Genomic DNA, 24,402 nt, shown 5'->3' on the forward strand with positions numbered 1-24,402 from the left:
AGAATAAGCAAAAAGCAAAGATCATACAATGGACACTTACATTTGTTTCAGATCTGTTAGGTAGCCTTTGGCCAATCTATACTTGTAACTGTAATTTGCATTACCTGAGCACACACTTGCTGGGCAGATAAGTATGAGTAGTTTGGAGATGACCAATCTATTCCAGCCATTAAGTTATGGATCAGGCAGCAGTGAATGTATAATGGCGACATCCCTGAAGATGAAAGATCTGTGCTCTAGGCCAACATCCTTCGTTGGCATGACCTTGGGAATTTGCTACAATGCTCCAAGCTAAATAGTAGAAGAGAGAGAAATAGCTGTCCTGAACATATAACACACCTACTGTAATGTTCAAATGATAAAGTGAAAATGCTTTGTAAAACTGTAAATTAGCTTTGCCAAAAATCTTAGGAAGAAAAGAATCAGATTATACTCAGGGGCTATGAATCCATTTTAATCTTCTGGTTTCCTCATTCATAACCAAGTGATTTAACCAAAAGACAAAGCAGAATTAGAAAAGTTAAATCATTTACAAAATATCAAAATGAGCTGCATCTGATATGGCTCAGTCTCACTGTCAATATAACTAGTGATTATTCCAAAGGCTTAAGGATAGTGAAAAATTTCAAACAACTTTCCAAGGCATGAATATTAAAGTAAAAGCCAATTTAAAAACTCAGACATCCATGAAGTAGATTGTATAAACGTGGTTAAATCACAAAGTTGACATAGATTTATAAAACAAAATATAAGAGTAGACATTAAATTGTTTTAATGAATCCACTTCCTTTATTGCAGTAACCTCTGTACAAAGCAGCAACTGCAATACTCAACAGTAAAACATTAGAAAAGCATTTGTGTGACAGTTATAGTACAGTATTATCAAAATATTACATTTTCAAACTTAGTAGATAAACATCCACCAGAGCTCAAATCTTTAAATTATTTTTCCATAGTCTTTAAAAATATGTAATGTCAGAAAGCATAAAAAAAGAATGTAAAAGGAAACCTAAAATACAAATGAAATAATGTAACAAATAAATATTTGATTTAATTAACTGTTAATAATCACCTTAACACCACCATTCTCTAAACCCACTGAATTTTTACCTATAGAAATAATGACGTGTCATATGCCATTACATAATTATTTATTTCCAAGTTATCACCAATGATTAGAACTTAAAAAATTTTGGCATTAAAATAATGAAATTCAGCATAAATAAAATAGAGTAGAATAGCTTCAACACTACCTAGCATCTCTAAGAATTAATTGCTGAAATTTATTAGAGCACTACAACAACTTTGAAAATTTTGACCTGGTATCTAGTGTTAAGTGAAAGTAATGCATTATTTTTTAAAGTGAAAAGCTTCTTAACATTATTTCACAGACAATATTACCCTCCCCCATTATGCATATTTAGATATATTTTATGTACTTTATACACATATGTATGATGCATGACATTTGGTTCCTGCAATATAGATCACAATGATGTTTTCCTGAATGGGAAAAACTTAAAAAAAAAAAAAAAAGTATGTGTACCTGTGCACATTTCAAGATAGCAGCACTTAGTTATGCCCTATTAACCATTTTAAAAGTTCAAACATGATATTGTTTACTGAATAATATGACATTTCTACTGTCTTTCCCAACAAACACTACAAAACCTCCAATAAATGGTACAATGCTATGAGTTATAACATTGGAAAAAACTGTTAGAAAAACAATTACCTCATTCTCTTAACATTCTGAATTTAAAATTATTATCAGATCTCCTTTATGGTGTTAACTTAGTTCATACTCATGCAGCAAAAATATTGCACTACTGAACAACAGTAGTAATTTTATAGATTTCTATCAAGATTCATGAAAACCTATATAAACTCTGCACCAGTGAAACTTATACCAATGAACACACTGAACAGTACTTTAGATGAAATGTTCTCCATTTTCTAACTGAATGATAACTGTGTGAAGTTATATGCCCTGCAAATGATCACCTTTGTTCTCCATGAAACCTGTCTTTCAATCTGTGAACTCATGTTTACTGAAACAAAAAAATTTAATCTGATGAATATTGATCACTTTAAAATACAAAAGCCCAGCAACATGTCATTATAAATACACATATGCATCTGTGTATGCATATACATATACACACACACATACATATATGTAGACATATTATCCCTTGAAATGTTTCTAGGAAATCCTTCCTTGAATAAAAAAATGAAAAACTTCACATTAATAATTGCATATAAAGCTTTTAGTAACAGTACATAATGCACTGTCAAAACGGTACTAGTAGACTATGATGTCAAAACAGACATTTCAAAAGCACAAACTGGCAGTTTTTCTTAACACAAAAGTTTTAAAGTATTAAGAATGGATTAAATTTAAATGTTCAGAATAATCTGTTCAAACCTGAGTATATTAATTAAGACTATGAGCTTGACAATTGAATGAATTAACCCTAAAAACATTTCACTAAGAAACCAGTGGTCCATTTAACCATTCAATGAAACACTATTTTAATTATTTATAAAAAGGATGATATAGTGATATTCCATGTGTTTATTGAAATATTCTATTAAACAACAATGCTTTGTCTAATTTTCCTCCAGAAAAGTCTTTTAGCATTTCGTAAAAGTCCCTCAGACTTGAGGAAAACTCTAAATTAGGACAGATCTTTCTTCTAATAAATACAAACGATCTTAAAGATTTTTGTCTAAAGAATGACAATATGTGATTTTTCAGCATGATACATAGAAGTACTGGATAAATCTTCAACCTTCCCTAAGGTTTCAAGAAATAGTAATCAAATAAGATATAAATAACAGCCCATTAGAGGTTTTTTTAAAAAAAAGTCTATTTGGCCTTTTTCCCCCTAGATCTACAATTATACATATTCATGAAAACCTAAACTTGGGGTCACTTTTTGGTTCCCATTTTTTTTCTTGCATTTTCATTAACTCGCCCTAATTCTCACCTTTAATATCTGACAGACACCTTTACAAAAGTAATAGAAAACATACAGTACTCAACACTAATTGGTCAATGGAAAAAGAAAAGCAGTGTCCATTTTATTGTAAGGTGAAAGAGACTAGAAATAAAAATAGCTGAAGGCAAAGTTTGACATTCTACAAATTTATAAAAGAGGATACAGTGATGAAATTTGGTTAATTTCAGAAGGCACCTCAAGGCTAAAGGCTTTTTGTACTCCTTTTATTAATCAAAAAATAACACACTTTTATTGCTATTCAAGTAGCAAAGGAAAACTTTACTCTCACAAGCTTCAGTACAACAACAAGGAATCATCATTCACTAAGATAGAGATACAGAATTGACTAAAACTGAAGTCTCCATACACATAGCAATGGAGCAACTTCTCTGTGTGCTTTCAAATTAATGAAATAGTGAAAATAAGTCAGTTTGCCATTGCGATGTTAACGTGTCATTGAAGATTTCAGTGATAGCAGTTACTTCACTGGCACTGAAGTACCGTCTGGAGGGCTGTCCACTGTGTAGACAGAACATTTAAGAATAGAAGGTAAGGACACTCTGATGATTCCCACGGACTAGGAGAATTGGTGGTAGGTCCTTGGATAGAGCTTCTAACCATGCCATGTAGAGAGCACTAGACACAGCACCTTTTCGTGCAACTGGGAGACTCCTGGTATCAAAAAAAGAAAGGAAATTAGACAATGCATTTAAGTTGAGAAGAATAAAATGTAGTAAGAATTATAAATTAAGTCACAGTAATAGTAACTAAAAATTACTATAGTTACAGAATATTTTTGAGTGCAGGGAAATTCTGCATATAGTGTAGTAACTACTATACTCACATAATTATTCCCATTTTTTTCAAGTTTGAACAAAATCTCAAAAATTTCTTAAGAATAGCAAATAAATATTTCTATAAACCGTAACACATTTGGTATCTAACATTAAACCTCAAATTTCCCCTTAGAATTCTTTTAGGAGAAAGGGATGTTTCTATCTGAATTTCGATAGTGGTAACTATACATGGACAAATGAAATTCAAACATAATTAATTCTACATATTAATGTTCAATTTCTTTTATCTCTCTCTGGACTCTCATTTCCATTTGTAGATAGTGATAGTATGTCCACTTGCTCCACAGAGTGTCTCTCTCTAGATTTTCTATGTTTTAGTGGCTTCCATTACAGATACTTAATTATCATCAGCAAAATCTGAAATTTTCTGGTGTATTAAATATTTGTTGTTAATCAAACTAACAATCCTTTGGTATTACTTTATTTTATCATTTGGCATGTTTCAGAGATCTGAGCCTTCTTTACCTATATAAGGGCCCAGGCTCCAGGACTGAGAAAATTTGGGTTCAAGAAAGATCTAGCTAACCTGGTTTAGTGGAGGAAAAGCCAGAGTAAGCATAAGCATCGATATTCAATGTGAAGACAATGCGTCTAGATGTAAATTTTGTTTGTGGGAACTTGGTGGGAATTGAGATAGGAACTACTTTTAAAATTTAATCCTCCACATAACTTGATGGAGTTATTTCTATGAAGAAGCTGCCTGGGATCGACGTTTTAACTTGCAGCCTCATACCCCACAAATTTGATGGCTATGGTGTGGTGTTTCCAAAGCTAAGGGATTTTTTAAAAGTGGGAAAAAGGATACAGGAAAAATCGCAGAAATAACTATTACGATAAAGGAGTACTTAGATTCATGCAAGCTTCAGGTTAGTATTTTTGTTTTTCTTTCCTCCTATCTTAAATGATTTCTTCATATGCTTAAAGCAAAGTGTATTTAATTAGTATTTTTCCTCATAACCACAAAGTCACTATGGATGTTATATAGATATATACTTAGTAATAGAAATGAATCCTAATTGAATTATCATAAAATGAATACCCAAGAAAATCTTAGTATAGGTATTACTTACATGACAATGATATTAGCTGTGTTTGAATGTTCCTTTAATAATTCATTTAACCTGATCTGCCGGTATGTCTGAAATGAAACAGAACAAAGTCATTACTAGACCTTTTGAAATTTTTGAATTTACCCTGGTTCATAAAGCTATTAAGTAGACAAAAAGAAACCAGAATCAATTTTGGTATAATAAAAATATCTTTTCCCGAATTAAAAAAATTAATGCTTTGCACTCTCCAAATATAATTACAACTTAAAGTAGATTTTAGTTTACACCACTGGGTCCTCTCATAACCAACTGCAGTTCTTTTTTCTTTTTTTAACATCTTTATTGGAGTATAATTGCTTTACAATGGTGTGTTTCTGCTTTATAACAAAGTGAATCAGTTATACATATACATATGTTCCCATCTCTCTTCCCTCTTGCGTCTCCCTCCCTCCCACCCTCCCTGTCCCACCCCGCTATGTGGTCACAAAGCACCGAGCTGATCTCCCTGTGCTATGCGGCTGCTTCCCACTAGCCATCTATTTTACGTTTGGTAGTGTATATATGTCCATGCCACTCTCTCACTTTGTCACAGCTTACCCTTCCCCCTCCCCATATCATCAAGTCCATTTTCTAGTAGGTCTGTGTCTTTATTCCCGTCTTGCCCCTAGGTTCTTAATGAACTTTTTTTTTTTTCTTAGATTCTATATATATGCGTTAGCATACAGTATTTGTTTTTCTCCTTCTGACTTACTTCACTCTGTATGACAGACTCTAGGTCTGGTCCATCCACCTCACTACAAATAACTCAATTTCATTCCTTTTTATGGCTGAGTAATATTCCATTGTATAAATGTGCCACATCTTCTTTATCCATTCATCTGTTGATGGACACTTAGGTTGCTTCCATGTCCTGGCTATTGTAAATAGAGCTGCAATGAACATTTTGGTACATGACTCTTCCTGAATTATGGTTTTCTCAGGGTATATGCCCAGTAGTGGGATTGCTGGGTCATATGGTAGTTCTATTTTCAGTTTTTTAAGGAACCTCCATACTGTTCTCCATAGTGGCTGTATCAATTTACATTCCCACCAACAGTGCAAGAGGGTTCCCTTTTCTCCAGGCCCTCTTCAGCAGCATTTATTGTTTGTAGATTTTTTGATGATGGCCATTCTGACAGGTGTGAGATGATATCCCACTGTAGTTTTGATTTGCATTTCTCTAATGAATAATGATGTTGAGCATCCTATCATGTGTTTGTTGGCAATCTGTATATCTTCTTTGGAGAAATGTCTATTTAGGTCTTCTGCCCATTTTTGGATTGGGTTGTTTGTTTTTTTGATATGGAGCTGCATGAGCTGCTTGTAAATTTTGGAGATTAATCCTTTGTCAGTTGCTTCATTTGCAAATATTTTCTCCCATTCTGAGGGTGGTCTTTTCATCTTGTTTATGGTTTCCTTTGCTGTGCAAAAGCTTTTAAGTTTCATTAGGTCCCATTTGTTATTTTTGTTTTTATTTCCATTTCTCTAGGAGGTGGGATAAAAAGGATCTTGCTGTGATTTATGTCATAGAGTGTTCTGCCTATGTTTTCCTCTAAGAGTTTGATAGTGTCTGGCCTTACATTTAGGTCTTTAATCCATTTTGAGTTTATTTTTGTGTATGGTGTCAGGGAGTGTTCGCATTTCATACTTTTACATGTACCTGTCCAGTTTTCCCAGCACCACTTATTGAAGAGGCTGTCTTTTCTCAATTGTATATTCTTGCCTCCTTTATCAAAGATAAGGTGACCATATGTGCGTGGGTTCATCTCTGGGCTTTCTATCCTGTTCCATTGATCTATATTTCTGTTTTTGTGCCAGTACCATACTGCCTTGATTACTGTAGCTTTGTAGTATAGTCTGAAGTCAGGGAGCCTGATTCCTCCAGCTCCGTTTCTCTTTCTCAAGATTGCTTTGGCTATTTGGGGTCTTTTGTGTTTCCATACAAATTGTGAAATTTTTTGTTCTAGTTCTGTGAAAAATGCCAGTGGTAGTTTGATAGGGATTGCATTGAATCTGTAGATTGCTTTGGGTAGTAGAGTCATTTTCACAATATTGATTCTTCCAATCCAAGAACATGGTATATCTCTCCATGTATTTGTATCATCTTTAATTTCTTTCATCAGTGTCGTATAATTTTCTGCATTCAGGTCTTTTGTCTCCTTAGGTAGGTTTATCCCTAGATACTTTATTCTTTTTGTTGCAATGGTAAATGGGAGTGTTTCCTTAATTTCTCTTTCAGATTTTTCATCATTAGCGTATAGGAATGCTAGAGATTTCTGTGCATTAATTTTGTATCCTGTTACTTTACCAAATTCATTGATTAGCTCTAGTAGTTTTCTGGTAGCATCTTTAGGATTCTCTATGTATAGTATCATGTCATCTGCAAACAGTGACAGCTTTACTTCTTCTTTTCCGATTTGGATTCCTTTTATTTCTTTTTCTTCTCTGATTGCTGTGGCTAAAACTTCCAAAACTATGTTGAATAATAGTGGTGAGAGTGGGCAACCTTGTCTTGTTCCTGATCTTAGTGGAAATGGTTCCAGTTTTTCACCACTGAGGATGATGTTGGCTGTGGGTTTCTCATATATGGCCTTTATTATGTTGAGGAAAGTTCCTTCTATGCCTACTTTCTGGTGGGTTTTTATCATAAATCGGTGTTGAATTTTGTAGAAAACTTTTTCTGCATCTATTGAGATGATCATATGGTTTTTCTCCTTCAATTTGTTAATATGGTGTATCACATTGATTGATTTGCATATACTGAAGAATCCTTGCATTCCTGGGAGAAACCCCACTTGATCATGGTGTATGATCCTTTTAATGTCCAACTGCAGTTCTTAATACATATGTCTTAAGTGTTTTTTTAAAAAATCACATGGAAGATTAATGAAAACGAAGCAGGAGAGAAAGAATACCTTGGTCTTATAAAGTTCAAGCTCATTATCTGTTATTCGCCATGGTTCATCTTCTTTCATTTTATCTGCAATATCTTGTTCTTTATCATCTTCATGAAGTCTGTATGGCTCAATCATTTCATCAAAAGCTACAATACTTAGAAAAACAGAATACAGATAATTAACCTTATGCTGAATTACTTAACAGTAAGATCTTAAACACTAAATTATAACTTGAAAAGTCAGTGTAATTATAACTTCAGAAGTTAGTGTTTTCCAACCATCGTGCTCCCTTCCATACTCTGACTGTAACAATCACTCTGGCAATTTATTTTGAAAATAGCAATAACTAGTTTCTCTAACGGATTAGAAATTTAGAACCATATTCATAATAAAAGAACTGCAATTTTAACTGCTAGTGCAGGTTTCCTTGTATCTGCCCCTGCTCCTATACCCCAGCCCGCCAACCTAAATAAATTTCATCACATAAGCCAAAATGATCCTGTTAAACAATAAGTCTAATTGTGTTACTCCTTTACTCAAAACACTCAATTGCTTTCCCAGTTCAAGTACCACTGAAGAGAAGTAGTGTAAGAAAAGGTACTAGAACATTTTGAAGGGAGGAAACGGCAGATATTAAACATTTAAGATGCAGAATTAAGCTGTAGGTCCAAAGATACTAAAAAGGACAAAAGATAGTGGAAGAACATGGAACAGCATTCTAATCCTCTATGAATGTGAAAAACGTATTTTTCAGAATCAGTCTCATACAAATCTCCTAGAATATATTGTTGTATAAGAGAAAAAAAATGTCTCCCTGACTACAACCTTACAAGGTATACCTTACTGTTTTCTACTTAAAATGAATTCTTTATACCAGCTTCATCATATATTCAACATATATCTGAGAATAATTAAAATTATATACATTAATATAAATACGTATAATTATAACAACTTCCATATACCATTTCCAGGTAGAATAGCCCACGAGTCTACTTTTCTGTGACTCTTGAGAATTCTGAATGCAGTTACTATAGGCAAATTCTTAGATTTTTCCCCCCTATTTCAGTAATAAAATAAAATAGTGGAAAGTATTACACATGTGGAGTAAGGACTAAGTGGTCATAATGAACAATGGAAATTTAAAGAACCATGTGGAATTTCTGTGGCACTAATGATTTTCAAAAACGACTTGTAAATCAGTAATTGAATTCTTCTCTAAATATTAAAAAACCCTTTAGACTTACTTCAATATCTGCAATAGGCATGCCAACTATCTGCTAGATTAAAAACAAGTTGACTTCACATGAACTAACAGCAGGCAAAATCCCCAGGTAATTAGTTTAAGTTAAATGATCTGTTAGCGTGGAATCAGAAATTTATACAAAGTAATTAATCCAATAACTTACTTTTCTTTCTTTGGTTTAGTATTAATATCTCCTAAGACCATGATATCAGAGAAGTCTATCCGGAACTTGCTAAGCAAAGTAGCCATCCTAGAACAAAAGCAAGCATTGAGACACATGAAGGATGTATATAGAAGTATTCTTATTCTATTTAGGGCTGAATCTATATGATCTATAGGAAAAGTCTACCAGGTACTAAACAGAGTCCATCTGAATTAACTTACAAATAGAAATCTAAATGAGTTACTGTTCATTCACAAAGCAGACATCTAAATTCTGAGTAGACACTTGTGTTCTTTTACTTTCTCTGAATCTCTCCTTAGTATCCAATAATGAATGGACAGAACAAGACATTAATAATGAAATCTGAATGGCAACTAGTTTTTTTAAAGTTAATTTTAGTCAAATTATATTGGTAAGTATATGTATTTCAGTAAAAACTAGTAAACAGTTATTTAAAAAATATTTTTGGATTATTCTTCTATCCACAAATAATGCATATTTCAAGGTCCAACTCTGACTTTTTGGGCAAAACTGAAGCTATAACTGATGGCAGAATAAGTTCGCAGCTTTTTTTTTTTTTTTTTTTAAGCTGGGACAAACATGAAAAGGAGCTCCAATAAGCCTCTAATTTTTCAGTAAATAAATACCTTTTTGGAGGCAGAGTTGGCAATTAAACTTTGGTGGTAACAACAAAAAAGTTGAAACACACATACAGGAAAAGCAATTAACAAAACAGGATTTTATTTTTAATGAGTTTTCTAAATTAAGATAATAGAAAACAAGCTATAGGTTTAACTTTTAAATTACTAGTATTTCTTGCATAATTCATGATTTGAAATGTATAAACACTTAGCTCAACTACAGTGTAAATCTACTAAGTGCCTAATATGTGTTATAGGACCCACAAAACTCAAATCTAAGATAAGAAAATAAATATAATTCAAGCCTCAGAATGTAATGATTGGTATCAAGTATATCGTGTTTCAGGAAGGGAATGTAACAACTAGAAAGAAATAGGGAAGGCGTTATAAGGAAGGTGACAATAAGTACTGGGGTTTTAAAGAATGGAGTTATTTTAACAGAGAAGGGAGGCAAGTGAAGAACTATTTGTAGTAGACAGATGAGAGCAGGCAAAGAAGTAAAAGTCTGAAATCATATGTTTGTTTAGAGCAGATGAAGAAATGTAAACTGAAGTATAAGGCGTATTTGGGGGAATAGGAGATATAGATAGAAAGGAAACAGGAGGACAGACTGTAAAGAGCCCTGTCGCCTAGACTCTCTATGGTGTGTAACAGAGAAGAAGTTAAAAATATTTGGGGCAGAGGCATCACATGATCAAAGCTTTGCTTTCTAAACGTGAAATTGGGAGCAATATGCATGATATATTATGAAATGGTCAGAGATGAGACACAGTATACTTAGAGAAACAATGAAACCAGAACTAGAATTGTGACAGGACAGACAGAAATAAGAAAAGGGACAATGCCATCCTGCATTTCTGTTGTCTAGAAGTCTACAAAATATAACGCATATACGAATATCACTTTTGTGTATTTTTTACCCTGACTTTTTTTACAAAAGGCTGCTTAATACTTTGATGCTGCAAGTATTTAATAAAGATTTTCTAAAATGTCAATATATTAAAAAATATTACATATAAGTAAAACCAAGAATCTACACTTAAACGTTAAGACTAAAAGAGAATGAGGTTTTACTTGTTTAACTAGACTTTTCAGCTTCACTACAGAACAGAGCAACATGACTGACATTTTCTGTGTTGTCTAATTGTTATTCCTATTAAATCTATATTGAAATAATGAAGTAATACTAGATAAATGCCCATCAATTTAAAACAGACTTACGCTCTCCGGTCATGGTCTATTCTGTTTATTTTTCCACCAATGAATACTCTGATCTTACAGTCTTTCCACTTTTTCTTGGTAGTCAGAAGATAAGGTATCAATAAGGTCAAACCTGAATCATATAAATATAACAAATCACTTATTAAAACACTAATTTCTCAATTAAGAACTTTTAATTCAAGTTAATTGCTAAAAACACCTTTATTATAACTCAATATGAAACAAAATTGTTCTTTCAGTCCTTCCTTAATAATTCAGTCAAAAAGCCACTTGGCAGGCCTGAATAAGGAGGGAGGCCCAGTGGAGTCAGGGCCCATGCGAGGAAGGCAAAGAAATGGGATAGTGACCTGGCAGGGTACGGAGACTAGTTATATCAGGACTGAGGAAAAGAAGAGTATTCACTGAAGCTAACGGGAGCCATGTTTCTCAATGGAATGAGAAACATAAAAAGGAAAAAGCTGGAGTGAACCCTGCAGTGTTGCAATGGAAGTGGTTACCTGTATATACAAATAAGTGTGTGTGTGTGTGTGTGTGTGTGTGTCTTTCCTACATCTGTCCACTAAGAGGGCCTGGGAGCAGTGACACCCTAGTAGAAATGGGCATTTCTAATGCCCTGACCTTTGTTTCTAAATACCATTCTCCACTAAAAGGAATCAAGCCTCTTTGGATAAAGGGTGATTCAAGTGTTGGTGTAGGTAAAGTACAAAACTGAGCCTGGAATGTCTTATTTTATCAGAAAATAAAGAATGATTGGGACATGACAAATGGACACAGAAGTTATCCTAAAGAGGATACTGCTGGCCAAATCTGGGACAACATCAAAACAAACTATGAGAATGAAAAAATCATAATCCACTGAATAAAACAGGAATCCATAAGTCCACATAGAAGTAAAGAGAAAGCTCCTCTTTATAGTTAAACACCAACTAATAGATGAAGAAATGACGGGATTGGAAAAATCATTTGGAAACCACAAACACACCACAACAATAGTAACAGCAAGAATAAATTCAGGCAGAAATATCAATGGATGCTAAAGATGGTGCCAAAAATAGCAGTAACGACGGTATACGTGCATAGTCTCAAAGTGACTCCCCATGCCCCAAATATCATAATCATAAAAGGGGGTAACGATAAGTTTTCGGTATATAAACCTGGGGAAAACCACCTTACTCAATGGTCAAAGCTACCTTCACCAGTGATGAGACAAATCAACGTTATGTGCCACCTGATAAGACACAGAAGGGCACAGCATCACTTCTGTAATATTTCTACCCACAGAAACTAATTATGATGAATCATTAGCACTCCAAATCAAGTGACATTCTACAAAATGGTCTGTAATATCTAAAAAATAATGTTAAAGTCATGAAGCTCAAGGAAGGACTGAGCAACTTTCAAATTGAAGGATACTGAAGGAACAGGACAACGAAGTGTGATGTCTGATTCTGGAACTAATGCTGTTGCTTTGGGGGACCTGGCTTAACGGGAATGGGGTCAATGAAGAGTATATACCATTTCCTAGTACTACCACTGAAACTTCAGAAAATTTGAACTTCTTAAAAACATATGTTAGCAACCTTACCTCCATCATCAAAAAGCCACCAGACATCAATAGTGTTCTTTCCCTGTTTTTTCTGAAACTGTGTACTGGCTTCAAGAAGCTTTTGGTCAGCTACATTTAAAGGCACAGCAGGGCCTTTGGGTTCTGAAGGATCAAGCAGAAAAATAAGATATTAGGGAGGAGGTAAATATTAAAGTATATTTTGCTAAATTCCCATAGTTTCCTAACTTTTGTATATTCAAATGTTTATAATGTAGATAGTTGTATATATTACATCAATCATAAGGTTATAGTTGTTTACAATTTAAATATACTTTTAAAATGGTTACAGATAAATAATATCTCTATAATATCTAAACTCATCCAAATTATCTTGCCTAATTTCTAATATTTTGAAGCATTCTGAATGAAAGAGAGTCATAAAAACTACTAAAGAAAATTATGATCGCTAGATTTTGATTTTTGAAAACCTGTTTCAGGCTAACTGGGCAAATTAAGCTTATGCCCGTTCCATGAACATAATTTCTTTTGTAATCTGGTTTCTCAAAAAAAATTTTAAATGTAACGTTATCTGTAATATAAAAGACAGAAAGAAATGGGAGACATATCAATACAATCATGCAGTTATCACAATGAAACCTCTCAGTCTAAGGAAAAACTCCCTCATCTTTACCTAACTTTTGTCCCCTCAATATGTGAGGCCCAATTCTAAAGCCATATAACCACCACATCTTTCTTTGAACTACAGAAAGACTGTGGGAACTCCTAGGAAGGGCACCCATCTACTGTAGGTCTAAAGAACAATTTATCAAGGGAGTTCCCATTATGTATCCCCAGGAATTAAAAAGGAAGAAAAAAAAAATAAGCACTGACTCTGTGAGCAAGCAAATGACTATAATGAAATCCCTACACCAAATTTTAAAAGCATAAATCCACAGAAGGAAGTCTGATCACTTTTGTAGAATGTCTATCATTCACTTTTCATGCTGCCATGATGTACGCAAAACATGACGAATGATTTTGCATGATGAAATAATATGGCTACCAAACCACACTGCTCCGTAACTCTCACCTCTATCTCCTTCTCATAAAATTCATGTATGTTGACATGACTGTATCTCCCAAACGCAGCAGGACTGTGAGAAATATTGTAATTTTTGAAATGAGAAATACATTAGTATCAAAATTAAGGACTTGGTTGGGTGCAACTGATGGTAAAGAATGCAAGTGACACTGTAAATAAACCTATTTCAGTGTCTCTACTTATCATCTAAACCATGCAGTTTAAATTTAAAAATTAAAATACTGACTTTCAGAATTTGAATATTTCTGAAATACTACCATGATTTAAAAGAATCTGTCTTTGATTTAAAAGAGTTTGTCTTTGATATATCACCTTTTCCTGGGATAATTTAATGCTTTAGTTGGCCTAATGATAATTTTTCTAATCTGCATTTAATAAAAAACAGTAACATCACCTCACCATGGAAATAAAAACCAAGGTAAAGAAAGAAAATAAGATTGGAGTTAAAGAATTAACAGTATGAGAAAAAGGATTTAAATAAAATGATGAAAAATGCCTGCCTTTTTTCAACAGTGGTTGAGTTGGAGTCTTGCCATCCTCTTCCTCATCTAGATTATGTTTAAAAAACAAAATATAAGTTAATTGCCTTCTTATTAATAATGAAAATGTAACTAGAACACATTTATAAATAAAACATAGTATGAAGGAACAGTGTGAAAAATAATTAAGACTGAAGATATTTTCTACACTGAGTGTTCGGGATTTGAAAAAGCAAACATATTTTAGACTCCTCCAACAGGGCTACTGAGTAACACCCACCCCTAAATTTCATTCCTGTAAAACTGACAAAAACTTTAGAATTTTTAAACTTTTAAACTTTCATACTTGAAATCAGTTGCTCTGGCTTATAGAGTAGAAATATGATATTATAAAACTGATGTTGCAAGTAATACATAAATTTCAAACATGCCACTGCATCACTGTGCAAATGACTGACAAGGAATTTTAGAAACACTTAATAGATATATTTGGTATTTGTAAAAATTAATCACCACTTGAAATATTTAGGAATTTGATCAGAGACAAGAGTCTTTTGGTTTATATAAATGCCAGGTTATACAGGAGTGATTTTTCAAATGCATAAATTTATATATATACATATATGTATATGTATATATATATATATACACATATACACGAGTGTGTGTACATGCATGTATATAGCATTATGTCGGTCCATTTACATTTACATATCTATAAATATTTCCTAGGGTTAATAGTTTTCCTAATCTGAAAATTTTTTCGTATTCTAAGCTGTACTATTTGTTTAAGGCACATAAAACTCCCAACTTGGACAGGAAAGAATACACTGCAGTGGGCTCTTGAGTCAGACTCCCAGCATTCCAAGATTACCTCTAACCATTCTAGCTGTGTGACCTTAAGCTAGTTACTTAACTCCTCACTTTCCTCGTTTGTTAAAAGGGTGAACAATACCTACCTCTTAAGGTTGTCATATTGCAAGCATTAATGCACTCAGCTCAGTGCCTAGCACAAAACACATATTCAGAGGGTACTCTTTCTGTCCCTCTGCATACTGCATGCGTCAATAAGACAGACATACCAAATATAATAACTATACCAGAATGTTTATAATTCTGAAGACGTTTAAAATTATATAAACTTTCCTATATTTTCTATACTAATTTTGAAAATAATTGGCTAAGTAGAAAATAAACATAAAATAAAATAAATGCTATTTTTGAATGCTAATTTTTATGCCTGTTATGGAACAAGAAACATTTCAATTATTACATTTAATTTAACAGTATTAAATATTACTGTTCATATAAAGTAGATATTTGATATTATCTATCTTTAATGGTAATAAAAACATTTATAAATATAACTATGGACATTCTGTATTCATTTCAAAGAGCTCAGAAATGTCAAGGAAATCTTGACACTGAAAAATGATTTAAACTAAGTTAAAGGCATTTACATTTTTTTTTTTTTTTCCTTTGGTGCGGTACGCAGGCCTCTCACTGTTGTGGCCTCTCCTGTTGCAGAGCACAGGCTCCGGATGCGCAGGCTCAGCGGCCATGGCCCACGGGCCCAGCCGCTCCGCGGCATGTGGGATCCTCCCAGACCAGAGCACGAACCCGTGTCCCCTGCATTGGCAGGCGGACTCTGAACCACCGTGCCACCAGGGAAGCCCACATTTACATTTTATAATAAAAAGATGAGTAGAAATGTACTGACCCAGTTCCCTACTCTATAAAAATAGACTTCATAAGACTGTGACATACATTAATGAGCTAATGAATGGATAACATCTACTACAATGTGAGAGGAACAGTAGATGCCTGATAAATATATTACTTCTCCTCCTATCATAGTTTTACCTGTTAATTCCTAACAGATTCCGTAAAGGATCTGTTTTAGGCAAGAGAAAAGGACAACAAATAAGAGGAAATGAAAGAATGTATACCACAAACTAAAAATAAATGCAGGAATATAACAAGAGTTATCAGAACCAGTTTATAGAATTTTGAGGTGAAATAGAAAAAAAAAAGATTATAATCAAGCCAGCAAAGAATTGATATGGAAAATGGGTCTCAACTAAACTCTCAACTACCACTACTCTAAGCAAACAAGGTAAATAAGGAGGAAAGAAAAAGCAACATTAATGCTTCTAAATAATCTAGAGATTTCAGAGAGAGGAGTTGTCCAAGGTTATCAATTTCAGAAAAAGAATGGTAATTATTTACAGGAAGCAAAAGTATGACACGGTTTGATGATTTACAGTGCAGATTTTTCTTGTTGCATGTCAGCTGGGAGTAGGACAGATGGAGATACTAGACTGAACAGAGGTAGGAGAGTGAGGGTGGGAGAGTAAGATTTGGAAGTCATTCCTCTTCTCATAAACATGACATAGAGATTTGTGGATGAAATTATCCCAAAGTCTCAGGAGATCTGGAAATCTTTTTGTGGCTTAAACCACATTAGCCACAAGGAGTATTTATTTCTGTAATTATGGCCCGACAGTTCAGCAGCCAAACGTAAATTGCTCATTTCTTGGGAGGAGACTACATTGAGGAATAAAATTACACTTGATTTTTTACTACATTGTTTTACCTGAACAATACCAGGTACAGTAGATGTAAAAATATTCTGAGTATCTCAGCATATAAACAAAACCCCTGGTATTGAAGTATCTTGATTTACAAAAAAAATTATGTAAACTTATTTTATAAAAACCTCATTCCTTTCAGTGTTACCATATGCTAAACACACATTACTCCAAAACTACCATGTTTCTTTCCAAGTTCAGATTAATCTATGCTTCAAATTAAAATTAAGTATAAATAAAAACATACAAGAGCATGTTTAATTAACTGGCATGGTTTCTGTTCTATGATCTACTTAGTACCTTAAAAATAATCATTTGTAGCCATTTTTGAAAGGCATAAATTTTACCTGAGCAACTAGAAATGAACAATACACGTCTGAGAACTGGTTACTTTGTAAGACATGCCATATAATAAAAACAATTTCTTCCAAAATTAAAACATTACCATTAATAAAATTTCTTGTTTGAATAAAAGTTACCTTTATGTGTAATGGATTTTTCACTAGATGGTTTAGAAGTATCTAAATCTGATTTTTTACTATACTCCACACTTAGTACCACATCCTTGACACCAGGAGATTTCTCTTGTGATGACAGTAATTCTTCTGTAGACATAAAGTATTCAAAATGTTATCTTTTGATAACATTGAATCTTTTAACAAGAGGACATCATGGTATAATAGCAATTAAATGACAATTTTAAGCAAAGTTTATAATCATAATGGTAAGTAAGTTTATAATGAATAATTTCTTATTATAAACAAATGTGACAATCAATTTTGAAATGACTATTCAACTAAATATCTTTAGCCACAACTAACTGTCAGACATTAGAATTAGGTGATGGGGAATCAGTAATGAGTGAGATGTACAGAACATAAGAATCTGGTGGACAAAAGAATGATGTATAAAATGTGAACCAACTCCACTCTAAAAGTCATTTACACATGTAAAAAATGTAGAATGTGACAAATGTTCATATACATATAAGATGACAGACAACAGTGAAAAATTATACCCATGACTATAGAGCCAAAACTAGGGGATAGAGTTCTTTCCTAAGCTCATGGTGAAAGTGCCGTCTCTATTTTTAAAGCACTTTCTTCAGTTTTTGTTTTTTGGGAAGGAGTTAGTAAACGTTTAGCTTCCACAATAAGAAAGATTCATCATAAAGACAAACATAATATGAAATTGATCTTCTATCCATAATCCTCATCACTGATATGTGTATATTAAGAGAAATAACAATAGAAAGTATATAAGCCTCGGTGCCAGCACTATGCTAAGAGCTTCACAGACAGTATCTTCACAATAGCCCTATGAATAAAGATGAGGAAACTGAGGCTTGGAAGTCAACAAATTTGCCCCAGCTACAAAACTACTAAGAGAAAAAGCTGGAATTTTTAAAGCATATCTGACTCTACAGCCTATGCTCTTAAGCCCTGTGCTAAAGCAAATTCCTGTCTCCAAATCTTAATGATGAATAAGGAGGCTTTCAAACCAATTCTTATGATTATAAACACTTGAAAATATCTTCTTGAACTTCCAATCACATTTAAATCTCAGCAAATTACAGAGTATATCATTTATTAGCCAAACTGTGATGTTTTTGAGAGTGAAAGGGAACACTACTAATAATTATGCAGAGTTAACAGGTATCCTAAACCAAAATTACTGTTAGAGCATAACAAGCATAATAAATAGTATTTTGCAAGGCCTACTCCAGAGTAAGAAAATGCATTTTCAGCAGGCCATACTTTTGTGTTACATGGATAAAGACCTCAAAGCATTCCTTTCAGAAATGCACAATACCCTTAAAGTGGTGGGGGGAGTGGGAGGATTAGAACAGTTTAAGTACATGAACAGATGAGGAAAGTTCATTATATGCCTCTCAGCTATTTAGCCTTAGCTAATTTTGATGACCTGGTTAAATTAATTGATAAGGATAAAATATTTTCTTAAACTTACAGTATTTTTTAAGCTACCAGGAAATCATTAGAGGGTATGGACTTTTCCATAGTTTTCATAAAGTTGGCAAAAGTGCTAAGTATACTTTAACAGGTTTTAAGCTTAATAAAAAGTTTTAAAAGCTTAAGAAATTATATAGTTTGAGAGGAGATCAGTGGGTGTCAGGGGCTAGAGAACAGGGAAAGGGTATGAATGGAAGCTATAATGCAGTAGCACAAGGGAGATCTTTGTGGTGATGGAACAGCTCTGTATCTTACATGAAACAACATATGTGACAAGTGAAACAGAACCACACACATGTGCTTGTGTGCACATTTGTACACACAAGTGTATGTAAAACTGGTGAAATCTGAATAAGGTATATAAATTGTCCCACTGTCAATTTCCTGGTTTTGATACAGAACTATAAATATGATGTTACCAGTGGGGGAAACTGGAGGAAGGGTACACAAATTTTTGTGAATCTATAATTACTTCAAAATGAGAAAGTTAAAAAATATACTTATAGAGTCTTTTCTGAAGAAAGAGTAAATGATATAACAAAGTTTAGTTTTTCATTATTAATATGCCTCTATGTACAAAGTATATCTTCCATAAACATGAAAATGTCTAAAATGTTTTCCTCTGATTATTTTATTTATCATGTATTTTTATAACTTTGGCCAAACTACAATCATAACTAATGTTTGTTTCTCTTAAACTTATGATTTGAATTGAATTTTATTCTATTAATAATTACTAGCCACCATTCAGGTTGGTACAAAGAGAAAATACAAACTTTGGTAGAGCCAATCAGATCTGATCTTAAAATGCCATACAATAAGTATATGACACATATTAGATAGTAAATATTAAAATTATTAAAGAATTTGTAGAATTATATATAATTTTCTAACAAAGTAATTTATATTTTTAAGATAAAAAATGTATTTCAAACAAGATTTACCTTGTCCTTGAAGATGAGATATATCCAGACCCTCTTTTAGGCGGATAACTACTACTCCATATTGTATATCAAAGGCGTCACTGTAACAAGAAAAATATTATAAAAAAATTTTTTAAATCACAAAAATTTATCTCCTCTATAAAATGAAGGCAATAGTAGATCTCTAAATTTACTTTCAGCTTTAAGTATCTGATTCTTATAATATGCTTTAAAAAATTACAGTGACATCCATATGTTAGTTTCAAATCCTACACCATTTCTTTTCCCCTTTTCTGTAATACCGCTAAAACCTACTTCAGTGTAGATCTTTATAGTAGCGATATTCTACCTACAGCAGCTGTTTAAAGCAGTAACTGTAGTTTTATCTATCAGAAACGAACCAAAATTATGGAAAAACAACTTTCAATAATCCCATCATAGGTAATGTAGGCTTATACCTTTAAAGCCAAGACAAATACATGAAGACAAACAAGACAGGTTCTGAGAATGAGAGCAGGTTGTAGAATATGAAGGGAAGGGATCACTTATCATTTATGAAAGAAGGGCGCTTTTCAAGTAATTCAAAAATTTTTACAAAACAGGTTTAAAAAGTAGTCCTAAGGTTATATATGCATTTGCAGACGTATTCATATGCCCTTTTAATTTTTTAAAACACAAACAGGAACATCTTATACACAGGTAAAATACATTAAAACTTTGAAGACAACTCTAAAACCAGACTTAAATTCCAGAAACTTTAGTTAAGATCATAAATCATGTAGACCTAAGTTCTTAAATCTACTGAAAGAATTTCCAGTTGTAAAACTCCAGGTTGTTCCCTGGAGTGGCAACAGGCTTAGATTTTATCCTTAATTATTATTTCTCATTATACAAGTAATCAATATTCATTATATGCATATAAAAATGATACATTAACCTATAGCTAGGCATATAAAAAGAAAAAGCTAAAAACTAATAAAATGATCAAGTTTTTGCTCCTATCGATAAATAGAAGAATGTGTTCACGGTATAATATGTCATTGTAAAAGGTCTTTTGTCATTGTTTTAAATCACAGGGAGACAATTTTGGCCTGATCCTTCTGTTGAATTTTAACCAAGGTCAAGAGAGATTCACTGGAGAAAAAATTAATAGACATGTTAACCTTCCTCTGCTGTACTGTGAAAGATCTAATTGACTATTAGAGAAGAAATAACTACAAGTATTTTAAAAAATACTTAATAAAGTTATTGAATCAAAATCAGTTTCCTTAAAGAAAATCCAATGAATATAGCTCTTAGTCTACTTCAGACTAAAATAGCTAAATGTTTTTGCTATAAGGTATAGAAATTTCTATAATCTATATAATTTCTTTAAGCTATAGAAGTTGATTTGCAGTTTCAGACCCTCCATACTGTTAATACATACATAGTAAATAAAGTATACCTCAACTGTTCAAGGTATTTAAAATCACAACCAGAACGTAAGTGTCACAAGATAAAAGAGTAAGCAGTATCACTGCTTTAAAATAGCCATCAACGTCTATGGTTCCAGAAACCAGAGAGCAATATTTTACCTATCTTTAAACTACTGCTTGACATATAATACTTGGATTAATACTTGACTCTCAGAGCAAACATTCACTTCAGTTCCTAAAAGATCAGTGTCAGAAAAGACTCCTTTCAGCGCTCCCATTATGACAAACTACAACTAATAATGAATTATTTGCAAAAATGTCACTTTTTCTATTTTCTAGGATAATTACTCCATCTCACTGGTCTTACATCTTCAAAGAGAAAAAGCATACTCTTTGGCTCAAGGCCCACATGATGTAGTCTTTCTTTCACAGTCTCCTTCTTTCCCTAATCCCCATGCATACAAAGTACAGACTACAGAATTAGAAAGGGAGAGTGAAGTGCTGTTTATGAAAAAGTTAACAAACCCAAAGCCAAAGACCAGTTACAACCTCTGACAAACCAGCAGAGCTTGAATTTCACTAAAACCATTTAACAATTACTTGGGGAATCTTAACTATCATATATTTTACTAATGAATATAAAGAGATTTATGAAAGTAAAGTATGAGATCTGGTTACTTCCACAAAGATGTTTCAAGGTAGCTATGAAAACAAAGCATTATATGTGATACAGGCAAATAATTATATGGTTCTACCAATAGATACAGTAGGAGCTCCAGGAAGGGAAATAACTCCAGTGAGTTAAGGATGAACAGATAAAAATTCACAGAGAAGTAGGATTTGAATCTGGTACTAGAGTTATTTTGCCAAATATAAATTTTTTTAAAATGACAATTTTTATAAAGAAATACTTTGAGGAGTGAACAGTTCTATTTCATCAGCATCTATGACAAGAAAAAGACTACTCTTCAATCAAGTCTGAGGTACTAAGAGGGAATCCTTATCCTCTATAAAACAGTGTGAATGAGATAAAGAGATTTGCTAAATAAATACTAGGAATACTAGAAAAAGTACTTTTCAAGATTAAAAACAAAATATGACAAAAATAGAAACTTTATTCTTTTTATTAAATAACTCAGTCCCAAAATACCTTTGTAATAGATTAAACAGATATGTATCCAAAAATAACATGGATAGATTAAAATCAGAAAGACAAAGTAACAAAAGGATAAGAACTCATTAGACAACCTGTAAGAAGGAAATTAAAGTGATGTAAATCAAAACTAAGCTGTCTTATAAACATCATTGGAAATACCACTGAAAAGTGAATAGTAAACTCAGAACTTAATACTTCAAGGGGGTGGAAAAGCAAACATATAAGTGCATTTTAAAAAAAGAAATGTAAATAACTTCCAAATGATTATTTTCATTCTTATGCTTCTACTAGAAGAGACTATGAGAAACAGACTTCAAAAACCAGTGTAAGTTTTCAAAATTAATATTTTCTGAATCAACTAAGTTACTGAATTAAAAGGATACTTACTGAAATAAGTTTATATACATATCCACATCCCTCATATCTGCTTGCAACCAATCTTTCTTAAATCCAAGGACAAGTGTGTTTGGTTTCATACGCCCAAGACCAGCAGCCTAAAACACAGAAAAAATACAACTTTAAACATATGCCACTCACAAAATGCTTTTTAAATGACAATATTCTCCTAATGGACAGCCTCTAAACATTTTTATTTTTAATGTGTTTTTATAAATTTATTTATTTATTTAATTTATTTATTTTTGGCTGTGTTGAGTCTTCGTTGCTACGCACGTCCTCTAGTTGCAGCGAGAGGGGGCTACTCTTCGTTGGGGTGTGGGGGCTTCTCTTGTTGCGGAGCATGGGCTCTAGGCGCGTGGGTTTTAGTAGTTGTGGCTCGTGGGCTCTAGAACACAGGCTCAGTAGTTGTGGCACACGGGCTTAGTTGCTCCATGGCATGTGGGATCTCCCCAGACCAGGGATCAAACCCGTGTCCCCTGCATTAGCAGGCGGATTCTTAACCACTGTGCCACCAGGGAAGTCCCTAAACATTATAAAATTGTGTACCCTTATCAGCAAAAATCGTTGAGCATCCAATACATGCATATTTATAAATTATATATACATTAATCATATTACTTATGATTAAACATACACAAAAACAGAAGATAAAATTAAACACTTGAAAAGTTCTAAATGTATATTTTGTACTTTTATGATTTATCAGAATTTTCATTTTTAGGAAGGGAAAGATGATGGAATATACTTAACCTTTCATAAAAATCATAACCATACAGTGGTATTCCCAGTTGCATATTTTGCCATTAAAACCTAGAAGCATAAGTCCAAATTGAATACATGTGTTATTGGCTACAGTTCAGAATTCCATCAGTTTTTCTTGCAACTTCATGTAGAGTTGCAATTCAATATGCTTATACAAATATGCTCCCAGATCCAATTAATTTCTTCTTTTGTAATTTTTAATTAATTAATTAATTTTTGGCTGCATTGTATCTTTGTTGCTCGCACGGGCTTTCTTTAGTTGCAGCGAGTGGGGGCTACTCTTCATTGTGGTGAGCAGGCTTCTCACCGCGGTGGCTTCTCTTGTTGTGGAGTGTGGGCTCTAGGCGCACGGGCTTCAGTAGTTGTGGCACGCAGGCTTAGTAGTTGTGGCTCTCGGGCTCTAGAGTGCAGGCTCTAGAGCGCAGGCTCTGTAGTTGTGGCACATGGGCTTAGTTGCTCTGTGGCATGTGTGATCTTCCCGGACCAGGGCTTGAACCTACGTCCCCTGCACTGGCAGGCGGATTCTTAACCACTGTACCACCAGGGAAGTCCTCTTTTGTAATATTTTAAACACACTAAAAATTCTATTCCCAAAGTTGGGTACACACGTAAGTTTTTTTTTTAATGGTAAAAGATAAATAAAACAGTTTGCCATTTTAGCCATTTTAAGATGTACAATTCAATGGCATTAATTACATTCACAATGTTGTACAACCAACCCCACTATTTCCAAAAGTTTCTCATCACCCTAAAGAGAAATTCTGTAAACACTAAGTAATAACTACCTATTCTTTCCTCCCTCCAGGCCCTGGTAACACCTAATCTACTTTTGTCTCTATGAGTTTGCTTATCCTAGATATTTCCTATAAATGGAATCACACAATATTTGTCCCTTGTGTCTGGCTTATTTCATTTAGCATAATGTCTTCCAGGTTCATCCA

General features: G+C 33.2%; 1 protein-coding gene across 2 annotated transcripts in view; it reads right to left on the reverse strand.

Moving 5' to 3' along the window:
• Positions 1-3,541: 3,541 nt before the first annotated feature.
• The window catches only part of SLC12A2 (solute carrier family 12 member 2), a gene marked incomplete at its 3' end in the record, with an annotated part of 108,143 nt that continues 87,282 nt past the window's right edge, over positions 3,542-24,402 (reverse strand). Inside the window, exons 18-27 of one of the 2 annotated variants that reach the window (XM_079702155.1) lie at positions 22,688-22,794; positions 19,751-19,830; positions 17,316-17,441; positions 14,267-14,314; positions 12,704-12,826; positions 11,119-11,230; positions 9,257-9,343; positions 7,866-8,001; positions 4,933-5,000; positions 3,542-3,677 (exon numbers count right to left, since the gene is read on the reverse strand). In XM_079702155.1, coding sequence (XP_079558281.1) covers positions 3,542-3,677; positions 4,933-5,000; positions 7,866-8,001; positions 9,257-9,343; positions 11,119-11,230; positions 12,704-12,826; positions 14,267-14,314; positions 17,316-17,441; positions 19,751-19,830; positions 22,688-22,794 — 1,023 coding nt within the window. The remainder of the gene's footprint in view (positions 3,678-4,932; positions 5,001-7,865; positions 8,002-9,256; positions 9,344-11,118; positions 11,231-12,703; positions 12,827-14,266; positions 14,315-17,315; positions 17,442-19,750; positions 19,831-22,687; positions 22,795-24,402) is intronic. The other variant, XM_079702156.1, reaches the window with a different exon arrangement.

Source organism: Hyperoodon ampullatus, assembly GCF_949752795.1.
Source record: "Hyperoodon ampullatus genome assembly, chromosome: 4".
NCBI lineage: Eukaryota > Metazoa > Chordata > Mammalia > Artiodactyla > Ziphiidae > Hyperoodon > Hyperoodon ampullatus.